General features: G+C 53.0%; 1 protein-coding gene across 4 annotated transcripts in view; it reads left to right on the top strand.

The window, feature by feature from the left end:
- NFATC1 (nuclear factor of activated T cells 1) overlaps positions 1–12,124 on the top strand; it is a 101,776-nt gene extending 89,652 nt beyond the window's left edge. For all 4 annotated transcript variants that reach the window (XM_033406149.2, XM_033406147.2, XM_033406148.2 and 1 more), the window contains exon 10: positions 10,300–12,124. In XM_033406149.2, coding sequence (XP_033262040.1) covers positions 10,300–10,302 — 3 coding nt within the window. In that variant the 3' untranslated portion in view covers positions 10,303–12,124. The remainder of the gene's footprint in view (positions 1–10,299) is intronic.
- The last annotated feature ends 2,884 nt before the right edge of the window (positions 12,125–15,008 follow it).

Below are 15,008 nucleotides of genomic sequence, written 5' to 3'. Positions count from 1 at the left end.
CTCACTGTCCCTTCTGACGCCCCACAAAGTAAGACCAGCCACGTGGTGTGTGTCTTGGGCCTTAGGGCGCCCTGACGTCATGTGCCCGCCGCCAGAGCAGGGCCTGTGCTCCCGCAGCCGGGTGACGGGGGCAAACCTGCCAGCCCACGGTGGCTCCTCGTCCGCGTGCATTTATTCTATTTTATTTTTTAATTAAAGAGTGCTTTTAAATTTGTTATTTATCCAACTCTGTTAATTGTTGGAATAGGAATTTCATCACTGGGGCAGCGTGTTTTCTAGCGGCACAGAGCAGGCCCTGGAAAAATGCTTATTGGTGATTTAATGACCCCAGTGAGTAAAGCAGAGTGAGTTTGGCACAGATGAAATAATGGCGCCGGTCACATGGAAAGCATTCACTGGCACACACCAGTGGGAGGGGGGACGAGCCAGGGGACCCTCCCGGTCAGGTGGCCGCCCCCTCCCCACGGGCCCTGGAGTTTCCACGCGGGGCGTTTGCGTTATTTGGCGTATTCAGGCTAAATAAGGAAGCAGCCACGGAGGTAGGACAATTATTCTGTTTTAATGGCTGGCAGCTCCACCTAACAATGGTGTCCATCAGAGCCAAGCCTGCATCCAGCTGGGAGGGTCATATTTTATTAAAACCGTGACTTGTCGTCATCCAGTCCCTCCGCTGTCCCATTCTCTCCTTCCAAAAATAGCAGGCCCCGTGGCAGTGGCTTATTATGATTAAAAAGATAAAAATAAGTGAAGGCTGAAATAGGTCCAGGACACCCGAGGTAACACGAGAACTTACTTTTTAATGAAACTTGAGAAACTGTTTTATTTTCCACTGCTTCACAAAGCATCTCTGGAAAAAAAAAGAAAAGCAGAAAAGGATTTTAGTGATGTTGCAACTCTGCATTTTCAGAATTACAGCAGTTGTGATGCGCTCGTGGCAAAATCACCATTTTCAGCCCAGAGTCTCATGGAGGCAGCGCCTCCCGAGGTGGGTGGGCAGGGGCGGCTGGTGGACCAGATGCGGCCACACTGTGGACACAGAGGCCACCGGACCGGGGAGACAACTGACCCGGGCCCACCTGTGGGGAGGCGGACTTGCCAGGAGGCCGCCTCTTCCCAAGACACTAAACACCCACACAGGAGCCACCACCTCACGTTTCCTGCACCTGAGCTGACGCCCCCTCCCAGTGGCACCAGAGCACATGCTTCCCTGGCTGTGCCCTGATCTCTGAATTGCGGCTTTAATCGTGTTGAACCTCGGCTTAGCTCACGTCCACTTTGCTCCCCTAAGTGAGACCTGAGTGTAAATGCGCAGTGCAAGCGGGGACGGTGTGTGTCCAGCACCTGGGCCACGTGTGTCCCAGCGGTAACAGAGTCACAGCAGCGACAGTCCGTACGTCCATTAGATTCTCAGCCACCACCAAAGGGCTTCCTTATCCAAGAATCGTTAGATCTGCAGGCTTAGCGCAGCAAATGGCATCTGGAGACTTCCTAGAAGTTAGCTCTTTAAGAAGAGATTTGGCCTGAGACATCTTTACTTCTGTCTACCTAAATTATCATCCTCTTAGGTTACAATACTAACTTCAGCCAAAGGTGTATTTTCTGGGAAAGTTAGCAAATAGTTTTTTTAATTATCTTTTAGTTATAAGAATGGGAAAGAATGTCCTTCCTGTTTTGTTTTGCTCTTCAAAAAGCTATTTTGGCTTTCCCTTAAAAATAAAAATGTTTTTGATGACTTGTCCTCTGGAAGAATACGCATTTTTCTGTCCCTCGGAGGAAAATGGAGTGGGCAAGTAACAGTAGCTTTTGTGCCATGCGTTTATTTCTGTAGAGTGTTTAATTTGATGGTGAGCTTTGACGGAAAGAATCGTGGTACCTCATGCAGCGTGTGGTGGTGTGTTGGAACGGGGATGGGGACAGAGCTCTACGGGGCCCGCAGTGGAATCGCCAAGACCTTCTTTGTTCCCTGGATTGCTCTTGTTTAAAGGACATCGATGCTTTAAAGAAATCGTTCTCTCCGTGAAAGCAGCATCGCAGAACGTTGTAAAGCCAGAAATGGAAAGAATGACAGTATCCCTGCTGGGCTGGCTGGTTTACTAAGTAGCAGTAGATAAATACTGTTAGTTTTTAAAAATTCATAGTACAGTTCATTTCCTTATTGGAACTGACATAACTATTGGAAAAGAGAAAGACGCTTTAAAGTGTGTTGTATGTAGTTAAGTATGTAATCATGGAATTTGGCTAGTGTGATAAGCTATATCAACAAATATGTTTTTTTTTTAATTCACACAAAGGTATTATTTGTAAAGTATGGTCCTTATCCGAGTTAATTAAGCTTTTTTTTTAAGCGAGGATTAAACAGTGTGGCTATGTTAACACTCCTGAACTAGATTTCTTATTCTCTAACCTCAAGCCCAGGCCTGAGAAACTAGGATGGTGTCTGTGTGAAGGCCAGCTGGAAGGTTCTAGCACCTGCTTCTCCTGGCCCTTCCTTCCCCAAGCCCCGCAGGCAGGGCCACGTCTCTGCTGGGGTCCCGACAAGGGAAAGGGACAGAGCCCACCGCCCGCTCCCAGCCTGGGGCCAGGCACAGGCAGCTTTCCCGTTGCTTTTCCCGGTCGTCACTCACAGCTGTGTCCGATGAGAGACTAGCGACACTGCCGGTTCTCTGACCAACGAAAGGACATGGCTGATGTTCTCATTAACCTGAAAACCCTACACAGATACTGGTTCTGATAATAAAGGGATCCACACACACGTTGTCAGAAATAAGGAAACTGAAAGAGTTGAGGTGGCCCCGTCCCTCATCCCGCTTTGTGTCTTGTGGTTGAACCCAGACTTTGCATTAACTTCAGACCAGGGCGGCTGCCACTCACACGCCCAGTCGTTTTCTCTTTTTCCGACAGTAGGTAAATTGAAAGTTCACCAGAAGATGCTAGAGCACTTCTCTTCCCTTTACCCATGCAGGATGGCGAGCCCGCTGATGGAGGCTTCTCAGCGGCCATCCTGCCACATTGAGACAGACCGACGGGCTGCCCTGTCGCCAGCCCCTCTGCCCGGGCTGCCCCCCCAGGGAGGCCCCTGCCGTCCCCGCTGTGTGAGCACTGGTGCGTCTCCTGCCCTCTCTGATCCCATCCAAAGTAAGAATCAGAGCAGTAGCTGCCCCCCAGAGCTGGGAAGATGCAGGGGCATGCCTTTCCCAGCACACAGAACTCTAACCCAGGAGGAATCTGTTTCTCCCTCTGACATGACTGAGGAGTTCCCCGATTCTTGGGGCAGAAAGGGGCCTTAGTCAAGCCTCCTGTTTTCACAGAGAAAACCTCCAGGCCCCACAGGGGCAGGACAGTCTCAGGGGGGCTTTGGAGGCAGAATGAGGAAAGGACGGGTGGCCTTTGTCCAGCACTTTCCCCACAGCGTGTTCAGGGCGAAGGCCTTGTATCAGGTTTTCTAAAGGAAGGTCACAGGCTGCTCACACGTCTCTGAGTGATGGTTTGAATGATACAACGTGGACATGGCAAGAACTTAGGTCTGAGAGAAATTGAAAAAGTAAAGGATGCTTGGCTTCGAGGTTGCCCACTGGCGTCGGAGGAGCCGGGGCCCAGGTGCTGCCCAGGGAACCCGGGCCAGGCCGTCTTTAGAAACAGCTCCACCTTGAAGCCCTCTGTGGCTTCTGTCGCTCCGTAGGGGTTGCTTTATATTTTGACTCTGACCACGTGCTGTCCTGTGTTTCCTGGGGTGTCGGGGACCTGCTGGGTGTCAGGACCCTGGGCTTTCCGTCGTAGTCATTCTTTCCTCTCGCAGAGCAAAGTGATGTTATTATCACTGTGGTCCAAGTCCCGATTATTCAGAGTCGAACACAGAAGCATATATATCGCTTCTTCACTTAGAGTCAGGGAAGCGGGGCTGCTGCTGATAAAGTCCTGGGACCGATAAGGCCGTGACACTGGCTGTGAGGACCCGCCTCGGGGCTGGGAGGGTGAGAGGCCCCCCGCAAGCCACGGCCCCTGCGCTTTGATGGCCGCCCGCTGCTGCTCAGATGTCAAATCTGAAAACCAAGTCAAGTCGGGTAGAATAGTGAGAAGAGAAGAGTGAGAAGCCCGCCAGGTGCCTCGGCGCGGGGCAGCTCTCGCTCAGAGCCTCCCCGGGCTGCTCGTGTGACAGGCTGGCGCGGCTGCGGCGTTGGGGTGACGTTCCTGCGACGGCGGCCAGCATGCCCCCTCCTGGCGCCGGTACCTGCGCCAGCAGGTTGGTACCGACCAGCTCATCTGCCGTCGGTTGTAGAGCCGGGGCCATGCTGCTGGCGTGTGGCTCCCCAGGGCAGGGGAAATAGTCCTCGGTCACCTGCAACTTGTCCTCCTTTTTGAAAAAAAGTTTCTGAAGCACGTAAAAGCTATACAGGAAAAATGACTGAAAGAAAAGGTCTTTTTAGCTCAGACACAGCACTGTGTGTGTGTGGTGGCTGGTGGGCGTGTTGATGTTTTGTTCTGTTGAAAGAGAAATGTGCACAGGAAAGGAAAGCAGTGGCTGTGCCCTCGCCTCCCCTCGCCTCTGTGTTCTGACCGGCTTCGCAGCGGAGGACGTGAGGACCAGGGACAGAAGGGACCTGGGGGTGGGGGGCAGGCCCGGGAGGAGGGACAAACAGGCAGGGGTCCCGAGGGCTGGGCTGTGCCCGTCCACCTTTCCCCTGCGCCTTCCCGACTTTCCCGGTGAGCACTGAGAAGAGAGCAGTTCACGCCGGCCCTGTGGATCTGCCCGTGGAGCCGGGAGGGAGCAGCCTGGAAGCTCCCAGAGCCGCGGGGCGTGCGGCCCCAAGTCCCGATCTCAGCTTCTCCCCCGTCACTCAAGGGCAGCGGCCCCGTTCCCACTGGCCAAGCCTCCATCGTCACACTGCCTGCCTTGTCTTTCTCGAGGGGTTGCTGCAGAATGAAGAATGATGTACGTGCGAGGGCTTAGAAATGAACGCTGAAGGCTGCGGAGGTGTTGGGTAAATCCGTGGTTTGTTCGTTCCTTAAGATATGTCTTGAGATCCTTAGTTTAGCATTCAGAAACCAAGGACTCAGAAACGTGGGAGCACTTTGCTTAAAGGTTAGGCGTCGAGAGGGGAGAAATACATAAAAACTGTTTGGACTCACAGTTCCTTTTAGGTTTGCACTGTTCTCAAGATAGTCACACAAAACCCACACGTGAAACCTGAGAGATGAACCATGGATGTTTCACTACAATGTGAAGCTCTGACGCCAACTGATCTCAAAGTGGGACTCAAAAGAAGAAACTCAGATATGAAAGTACAAATATTTTACTTTAAAAAGGACGTTTCACCTTATTAGTTAATTTACATGCTCATTTACGAATAGCAGAGACATCTTTCTATAGTGTCAGGAAGGATATTTACAAATGTCGTGCAAGTACAGGTGAAAAGCTATGCCTGTACTTTGTACACGTTAGTTTTGGTATTTTAAAAAATGCTGACTTCCTTTTCTCTCAATTCCAGATTTATATAGAGAGGTGGATTTGTGTGTGTGTATCAGATATACACATAACACCCTGCGTACATGCCCCAGATTGAAACAACAATTCAAACTGCCACATGAGTTTTAGGAAAAAAAACAAGAGTTTCCACCTTAGGAGCATTTTAGAGAAAAATTAAATATAAGGGAAAAAACCCTTCTTATTAAATTGTGGTATAACAGCTCACCACATCCTGTTGCAAGGACATCTGACGTGAAGCGGAGCAAAGGTTCCTCTTTCAGGTTCCTGACGATCCGTGAGGGTCACATGTTACCTGCAGTTCAAAATACTTCTGTAAAGATAAAAAAACCTCTGTGTCGGTGGAAAAGCTGAATAAGAAGATGGAAATTATCAGTAGAGAGAAGACATTGTGGGAAATCGTAGGTGTCATCGGCACAACCATATCAAAGAGAGAAAGCCACCCCCGAAATAACCCACACAGAGCTCCGTGGCCGGGACTGATACGGGCTCGGACCCATGACCTCACGGAGGGAAGATAGGATGTGGCTGGGAGGCGGCGGGGCCCCAGGACCCTGTGCTTCGCGCCCTCGCCCACCGTCAAAGGCCCCTCCACCTCAGCAGCCCTTCCCTGATGTGGTCTTTCTTTATCCATCTGTGAAATGGGACCGTCATGGCTTCCCTACAGGGTTCCTGTCCAGAGTGTGTCTCTGGAAGAGAGTGAGGTCTGGGCGTCCACCCTCAGCCGTGTGGACGCTCGTGTGAAGCGTCATCTGCCGTGGGGCTCCTGGCCGTCCAACTTCACTTTGGGCAGCTGCCCGGCTCAGGCCCTGTGGCGCTCAGGGAAGATGCTGGAGGATGTTTGTGCATGTGGGGTGGTTCTTGAGTCTGTTCCTAAAAGGAATGAAACCCTGTGACTCCAGCCTGACCTTGCCAGGTGTGGACAGCAGTGGGTCCAGCTGACAGGTTGTTCTCAGGGAGGCTCGTCAGATACCACTGACCCCCCGTGATGGGCAAGAGCCTCGGCTGCCCTGGTGCATCCCGTGCTGCTCTCCTGAGGGCTCCCGACGGGGCCAAAGGAGGACAGGGCCGAGCCTCACTCAGAGAGTAGCCACGCCATGGCCTGCGTCTGGGCCCAGAATGTCCAGGACACATCGAGCAATGGCGCCCCCTCCGAGGTTCAGGTGCCCCAGTGGGTAGTAGGGGGAAGCCCACTTCTGAGGCTCCTTCCCCTTTTCTCTTGTCAGACAGATGTTATTTTTCCTGTGGTCTGCATAACCCTGAGTAACTAAAAGATTCGCAGCTACTCTGCTGCTGCCTTACTACCCCTCAGGCCTCCCTCCCAATTCCCCTCATTATTACTCCTCAGGCCTCCCGCCCAATCCCCTTCATCATTACCCCTCAGGCCTCCCTCCCAATACCTGTCATTATTACCCCTCAGGACTCCCTCCCAATTCCCTTCATTATTACTCCTCAGGACTCCTTCCCAATTCCCTTCATCATTGCCCCTCAGGCCTCGTTCCCAATTCCTGTCATTATTACCCCTCAGGCCTCCCTCTCAGATCCCTTCATTATTACCCCTCAGGCCTCCATCCCAATTCCCTTCATTATTACTCCTCAGGTCTTCCTCCCAATTCCATTCATTATTACCCCTCAGGCCTCCTTCCCAATTCCCTTCATCATTACCCCTACGGCCTCCCTCCCAATTCCTGTCATTACCCCTCAGGCCTTCCACCAATTCCTGTCATTATTAACCCTCAGGCCTCCCGCCCAATTCCTGTTATTATTATGCATCAGGCCTCCCTCCTAATCCCCTTCATTATTACTCCTCAGGCCTTCCTCCCAATCCCCTTCATTATTACCCCTCAGGCCTCCCTCCCACTCCCCTTCATTATTACTCCTCAGGCCTCCCTCCCAATTCCCTTCATTACAACCCCTCAGGCCTTCCTCCAAATCCTGTCATTATTACTCCTCAGGCCTCCTTCCAATCCCCTTAATTATTACCCCTCAGGCCTCCCTCCCAATTCCTCTCATTAATACCCCTCAGGCATCCCTCCCAATCCCCCTCATTATTACTCCTCAGGCATCCCTCCCAATCCCCTTCATTATTACCCCTCAGGTCTCCCTCCCAATTCCTGTCATTATCACCCCTCAGGTTTCCTCCCAATCCCCTTCGTTATTACCCCTCAGGCCTCCTTCCCAATCCCCTTCATTATTACCCCTCAGGCCTCCCTCCCAATCCCCTTCATTATTACCCCTCAGGCCTCCCTCCCAATCCCCCTCATTATTACCCCTCAGGCCTCCCTCCCAATTCCCTTCATTATTACCCCTCAGGCCTCCTTCCCAATTCCCTTCATTATTACCCCTCAGGCCTCCTTCCCAATTCCTGTCATTATTACCCCTCAGGCCTCCTTCCCAATTCCCTTCATTATTACCCCTCAGGCCTCCTTCCCAATTCCTGTCATTATTACCCCTCAGGCCTCCTTCCCAATTCCCTTCATTATTACCCCTCAGGCCTCCCGCCCAATTCCTGTCATTATTACCCCTCAGGCCTCCCTCCCAATCCCCTTCATTATTACCCCTCAGGCCTCCCTCCCAATCCCCCTCATTATTACCCCTCAGGCCTCCTTCCCAATTCCCTTCATTATTACCCCTCAGGCCTCCTTCCCAATTCCCTTCATTATTACCCCTCAGGCCTCCTTCCCAATTCCTGTCATTATTACCCCTCAGGCCTCCTTCCCAATTCCCTTCATTATTACCCCTCAGGCCTCCCGCCCAATTCCTGTCATTATTACCCCTCAGGCCTCCCTCCCAATTCCCTTCATTATTACCCCTCAGGCCTCCTTCCAATCCCCCTCATTATTACTCCTCAGGCCTCCCTCCCAATTCCCTTCCTCATTACCCCTCAGGCCTCCCGCCCAATTCCTGTCATTATTACCCCTCAGGCCTCCCGCCCAATTCCCTTCATTATTACCCCTCAGGCTTCCATCCCAATTCCTGTCATTATTACCCCTCAGACATTTTTCTACCCCTCTTGCTGGTCTTACTAGAATCAGATTTCTGCTCTGGGACTTTCATTGTCCTAAACCCTGAGTGGGAAGGCATACCCCAGTTCTGTGTGGTACGATTGAACTTTCACGCCTCCTCTTCATGTGGGACCTTGTTTACCACTGTTCCCACCGTGCAGGGCCTGCTTTGAGGTTTTGACTCTAATTTCTCTTCTGGGTGGAGGTGGCCCCGCCGCCTCCCTTCCCCCCTCCCAGTAGCACCTGCCACCCGGTGGGAGGGACTCTGGCCCATGTGTGGCCCCAAACCTTTCACTTTTCTCAGAACCGGTTAGGAAGCCCCGCTGGGCCCACGGCCTAGGCTGCTTTAGGACAAATGCGATGGTGGCCACGAAAGCACCTTGTAAACTGTCGCTTGCTGAGTGAATACAGGGCGCAGGGCTCTGTGGTGCCAGTGCTGTCACACCTCGTGTGTGGGTCCCCCCACACACACCCTGTATCTTTCTAGTACGTTCCACACGCTTGGCCTGAGACAGAGACACCCTGCGTGCAGGTGCGGCCTGTCCTGACCCAGACCAAACCCCCAAGAGACCGGGATGTTGTGAGTGTTCTTGTCAGAATGTTCTTTCATGGCGACGTTCCGCGAGGTGTGGACGGAGAGGAGCTCTGGCCCTGATGGCCCGAGTCCCGCCACCCCATGCCCCGGGCGGCCGAGTGGCACAGAGGCGGCCCACCACCCCGGAGCTGCCCGCGCCCTGGGCCTCGTCCTGGCCTCCTTGGTGGCCGGGGAGCCGCTTGGCCGGGTGAGCACAGTCCCTCCGCTGTTTACCGTGCGAGGCTGCAGAGGACGTGTGGTGCACGTCAGGCGGCCGTGTCGGTCAGGCGTGTCCCCTGCAGGCCGCTGCCCGGCGCCCCCTTCCCGCGTGCTGGCGGCCCCTCGGGAGGAGCCCGGGTCTGGGGTCCGCAGGGCGGGCTCCTGACTGAACCAGGGCCAGTGCGTTCTGTTATCAGTTCCCGTGACACAATTCCTGGTTCCCCCGCTGGGCCTTATTATTGTTATTCTTAAAAATAGTTGGGGGGGGGGGTGTTGAAAGGCAGTTTGGGGAAGGGAGTGGGCTCGGGAAACGCACTCCACTAATTGCTCCAGGAAGCCGCCCTTGGCTGGGCGGGGGCCCTGCAGAAACACACGTTTATCTGGCAGTAGAGGGAGCCCAGGCAGTTCCGTGACGCAAGCACGTCCCCACCTCTGAGCCCTGCGAGCGGTGGTGACAGCCTCTGGGCAGCATTTCCCCATCTGGTGCCGTGATGGGGGGCAGATGCCGTGCAGGTCACTCCCGTGGCCTTTGCCAGCTCCTCTCACTTCCCCTCCGGCTGCCAAAAATCACAGGCCGATCGTGGACACGAACAACGGGACAGACGTGAAGGAAGAGCCCCGAACAAAGGGAGGCCCAGGCCCGGGAGGCCAGCGCTCCTCCCCGAGCTGCCCTGGCCCGTCTGACCACGAGGCCACGGAGAGGGGCCCACGGGGCGAGGACTTCACCGGGGTGCTTCCGCTGCAGGGTTTATCTTTTGTTTTCGCAAACCTGCGGGAGCACAGGCTGCGCACCGGCGCCTGGGTCAGTTGTCGGGACCTGAGGCCGAGGCCTAACTGGTGTCTGGAATCACAGTGCCGGCTCCCGGGCAGCTGTGTCCTGCCGGCTCAGGACACCTCATCCTCTGGGGACACCTTTTCACAGGCTGAACATAACTGACTGATGGAATTTCTGGTGATTTATGTAAGCTCGTGTGCAGAGTCCTGTCTCTCTAATGCTCTCTATTTTTGTTTTCTTGCAGTAAACGAGATAATACGAAACGACCTCTCCAGTACCAACCTCCACTCGTAGTCGGCAATTGGGACTCTCAGAAGCTGCGTGGTGTTGATTCGACGGTGACAACTGAGTCAACAGACTGAACTCACACCTGGTACCACTCGGAACTTCCACCTTAGTGAAGGCTTAGATCATTCGTACAAAGAAGTAGCTCAAGGAAGGAAGAAAAGACCACTCCATCTTCTGAAGGAAAGTCATCTCAAGAAGGAGACGAAGGTGGGTGGGTAGGGGAAGCACAGAAGACAGACCGTGTGATGCGCCCCTCGTGACCGCAACCCGACGTGGCAGCCTGACCCCAAGCGTACCCTTTGGGCACCCCTGCATTTCATACTGGAAGTGCCTTATTTAAGCAGACCGCAGCAGCCGGGCATCATGGGATTGAGCATTGAACTGGCTACCAGGAGAGTATCTGTAAGAGCAAAAGCTGTAAAGACATTTCGTCATGAGGCTTCATCCTATGTATAAATTAAGAGAATACTGGCTAGCCGGGCATGGTGAGGAAAACCTAACACGTTTCCTACTTTCTTCACCTTTTCCTGGGCTGTAATATACAATTCTGTTGCCTTACTCGGTGCATTTCAGAACTCTTCCAAGGTGTCATCTCAGCTCTTTCATGACTGCCTTCCCTACCCTGTGTTACTCAAGCCTTAGGGCTGTTCATTATAGCATGTTAGGATTTTGTTTTTAATCTGGCTTTGAACATAGCACAGGTAAGTTTAATAGCACAAGGTAGGTTACTGGACAAAAAAAGAAATCTATCTGTCTTGGGATGGATCTTGCATTTGCATGTGTGCACATCTATAGCCGTGTATTTATGTGTGAACATGACGGAGGTGGTGGATACTCACTCTTTGCCCAGCGAGGGCGTCCATGTCAGCAATAACCAGTATCCATTCTGGAAAATTCACCTGAGGCTCCAAACCCAAATTCCCAGCCACTTCCGAGGGGGCGTCACCCACCCCCCGGGAGGTCTGTGTGTTTTCCTCTCCTGCAGTTAACCAAGCACTTTAAAAGCCGGGAGAGGTGCGTCCACAATACCGTCTGTTACCAAACAGCAAAATTGGAAAGAAACTATAAATAACGTTACAGAAGGAGTGTAATATATTTGTTCAGCTGTAAGATTATTATTTCACAGAAGCCTTATAACTCTGCTTCATCTAAGGAAACGATAACCAAAAACAGCGTTTAATATGTGGTGACTGTAGTGTGTTTCCAGACTAGTTACTGCTACCAGATAGGTTAGTGTGAGCTTTACTACTGCATTTTGTACCCTTAACAGCTTAGTACGCGTTATTGCTAGCAGTGACCTGTCGTTTCACGTAACCAAAAAGCATGGTTTTAACGAAAACATGTTTAACCTGATGACTGTGCCTTAGGAACTCACGCCCCCTCCTGGAACTCCGCCCAATCGGCACCCTCGGGGGAGGTGACAAGTCCTGTCACCAGACTCGGCGTTTTGGTGGGGAAAGCGCTCTCCCACAGAAAGAATTATTTTAAAAATGTTCTTCTGTACGATCATGTCTTACTTTTTTTTTAAGTCACAGAACCGAAAATCTGAAAGCCATATTTGTAACATTTGCACATTACTGTGAAGAGCTGAAGATATATGGCTTCGTGTACATATGACCCTGCCTCCCCGCCTGAAGCCCTGCCCTGCATTTAGCCTCCTAGGAGTTGCATGAGACATTTCTCGGGAGACTGTCCTATGGAAAGGAAGTGTTTGATACTGTGTTAGCTCTCTTTGTAGTTAGAAAATCGATTCAATAAAGCAATATTTTTTTGCTGGACAATCTTAGTTTGAGAGTGATTCATTCCGCGTGTGGAAAATCCTTCTCTGTTCTTAAGCGCATTCTCTGCTGTAGGTCCGTGTACTTCTGTGTCTGTAAGAGGGGCTTCCCGCTGAGCAGTGTGAGGGGTGTGTCTTTCCTCCTTCCACGTCGTCGGGGAGGCCGTCAACATCTCTGCCCAGAGACGGAGCCTGGCGAGGCCTCCCACGCTCACAGGAGACCCGCCATCGCCGTACAGGACGAGGCGAGTGGCCGCCTGGCTTTGCCGTCTCCTTCTACTTCTTGCGGCACCCTCCCTGCCCCTACCCCCAGCCCCTGCCTCAGGCTTGGGTGGGAGGATAGCATCTAGTTGTTGATAAAGCAAGCGTGGCACCTGGAGCTTCTCTAGGGATGAGTGCCCTGAATTATGGAAACAATATTTTGCATTCAGGACCTTCAAACCGCGAGAATTCCTGTTTCTCTGGCCAGAAGGTTTACAGCTTGAGGTAAAATCCTAGAAGAATCTCATCAACGCAGTTAGCAACAGACTCTCCCAGCCGTTTCTGTGCCGACGCATTTGAAGGGAACCCAACGATAATGTCCACAGGAGCTTGGGGAATCGGGGACACACGCAGAGGGCCTGGTGGGGTTGTGGACAAGGTACCCTCGAGCCCCCAGGTCCGGCTGGAGAGCTGGGCCCCAAAGGGAGTCCCGGAGCCTGGGGGGCGCAGAGGAGGGCAGAGCTCCCGCCCGCCTCGCTGAAGAGTGTGCTGGAGGCTGTTAGTTTCAACATGAGTTTTTACAAGCCCACCCCCATTCCCAACAACAGCGTTTTATATTCCAGAAATAAAAATGTACGTTTATAAAACGATGGTTTCTGCAGAGGAGGCTGGGCTTCTGCGAATACGCATTTACTTAGTGTTGTTTCTTTTCTGTTGCTCTTGAATAATAAGGAAAGATGCCCACCAGCTTGTTTCCTGCGGGCAGCTACTGTGTTTTGCTCAAGCGTATAGACCCGGAGCGTCGCGTCACTTCCCGCCCGCGACGTCCGGGGTGACCTCGGCCCTGCAGGAACCGGGCAGGTGCGGCCCCAGAGCCGCTGACGCGGGACAAGCGGGGCAGCCTCGAGGGGCTGCCCTGCTGACCTCCCTTCTCTCCCCCTCCCGCGCTGCCTGCGGTTCCAGCCCGGCCCCAGCCCAGGACGGGACAGTGTGAAGAAAATCTGCTAAACGTCAGACCAAGTGCAGCCCGAGCAGAGCTCGCCGTGGGAGCACCCCTGTCTGCCCGAGGGCGCCCCTGACCTGAGGAGGCAGGTCCCCGGCTGGTTGGAAGACTTCCTGCAGCCCCCGACCCTGTCACCCAGACAGGCTGCTCCCTCCCCCCACCTGGGATGCGTGGGCCCCGCCCTGGCTTCGAGGAGGGACCCGCGGGCCCAGCTGCTTTGGTCCGTGGATCCCCGCCGCTGGCCCCAGCCAACGATACTGCAAGGAGGGGGTCTCTGCGCCACCCTCATTACATATTCCTTCAGAAATACGTTCCGCGTTGCAATATATAAACTGCATTTGAGTTGATGTGTTTGCGGAGAAGAAATTGAAAGAAGAAAGACCGGAGCGGCTGAAGCGGAGAGAAAAGGGCCAGATGTGGGAGAAGTCCCTGCTCCACTGTGTTCTTTCAATTAAGGTGAAATTCACAGAAGATGAAATGAGCCGATTTAAAGTGCACAGTTCGGGGCGTTTGGTACATTCACAGTGTTGTGTGGCCACCACCTGTGTCCCCAGAAGGAAACCCTGTGCCTGTGAGCCGTCCCTCCCCGCCCCATCTCCAGCCCCCGGGAACCACGTTAATTCTGCGCGTGGGTTCGTACGTGCTGGATGCTTCATGGCCTCTTTCGCGGGGCAGACTGATTTCAAGGTTCATCCACATCACGGCATTTATCACAGCTTCATTCCTTGTGGCCAGATACTACGCACTGTGCGGATGGACCACACTTTGTGCCCATCATCAGACGATGGACATCTGGGCTGTTTCCACCTTTTGGCTACTGTGAGTAACGCTGCTCTGAACATTCGTATATGAGTTTTTGTTCCAGCCCCTGTTTGCAGTTCTCTGGGGTACACACCTGGGAGTGGAATTCCTGGTAATACTGTAATTGTGTGTTTTCCTTCTTGAAGAGCTGCTTTCCCTTGTTCAATTTTTAGATTATCCGTCCCTCAGACAGACTCTGGATCACTAACCTAATCTGGAATCACATATGTGAAGCACATGGTATTTATAATTCTTTGTGCCAAAAAAATTACGCTAACGATAAGATGACTACGTGTTCGTTGATGCCCAAGCAGCTCTCACCCGTGCCTTCCACAGCCTCTTGGGTGGAATCAACCTGTCCTGGTTCCTGCCAGGAAACTGGGGCCTCTGCCTGGGAGCCTGAGCTGTTCAGGTGGTACCAACCAGGCCCCAGATTACACGTGTGTCTTTTGCTTCACACGTCCAAATTCCAAGAGCGGAGAAAAGCACCTCATGGGGGCCACTGGTGCCTCACCCCGTTTCTTAAAGAACGGAGCTGCTGCAGGCATTTCACACGACCTCCCTGCTGACGGTGGGATCTGCCACAGGGCCCTTCTGCAAACAGAGCTGCAGATACCCCCCTCACACACACACACACCCGTAGAATCTCCCATCCTCCAGCAGCTGCTGTGTTTTGGAGGCTGTGACCACAGGTCTTCAAGCGTCGTGGCCTCCGCGGGGCTGCAGGGCTGCAGCTCGTGGTCATGACCTCAATTACCAGGGCACATTTGTCCTCAGCGGCCACTCCTCATTTTTTCCAAAAAGGAGGAGGAAGAACACTAATGAGCATCTGTTGGGGTTGGGGGGGAAGGTTAAGTCACATGCGGGAGGTGGGAGCTGGGGC

This window comes from Orcinus orca, chromosome 15, assembly GCF_937001465.1.
Source record: "Orcinus orca chromosome 15, mOrcOrc1.1, whole genome shotgun sequence".
Taxonomy (NCBI): Eukaryota; Metazoa; Chordata; class Mammalia; order Artiodactyla; family Delphinidae; genus Orcinus; species Orcinus orca.
Note: the sequence above shows the minus strand (reverse complement) of the source record. Positions and strands in the feature narration are given on the sequence as shown.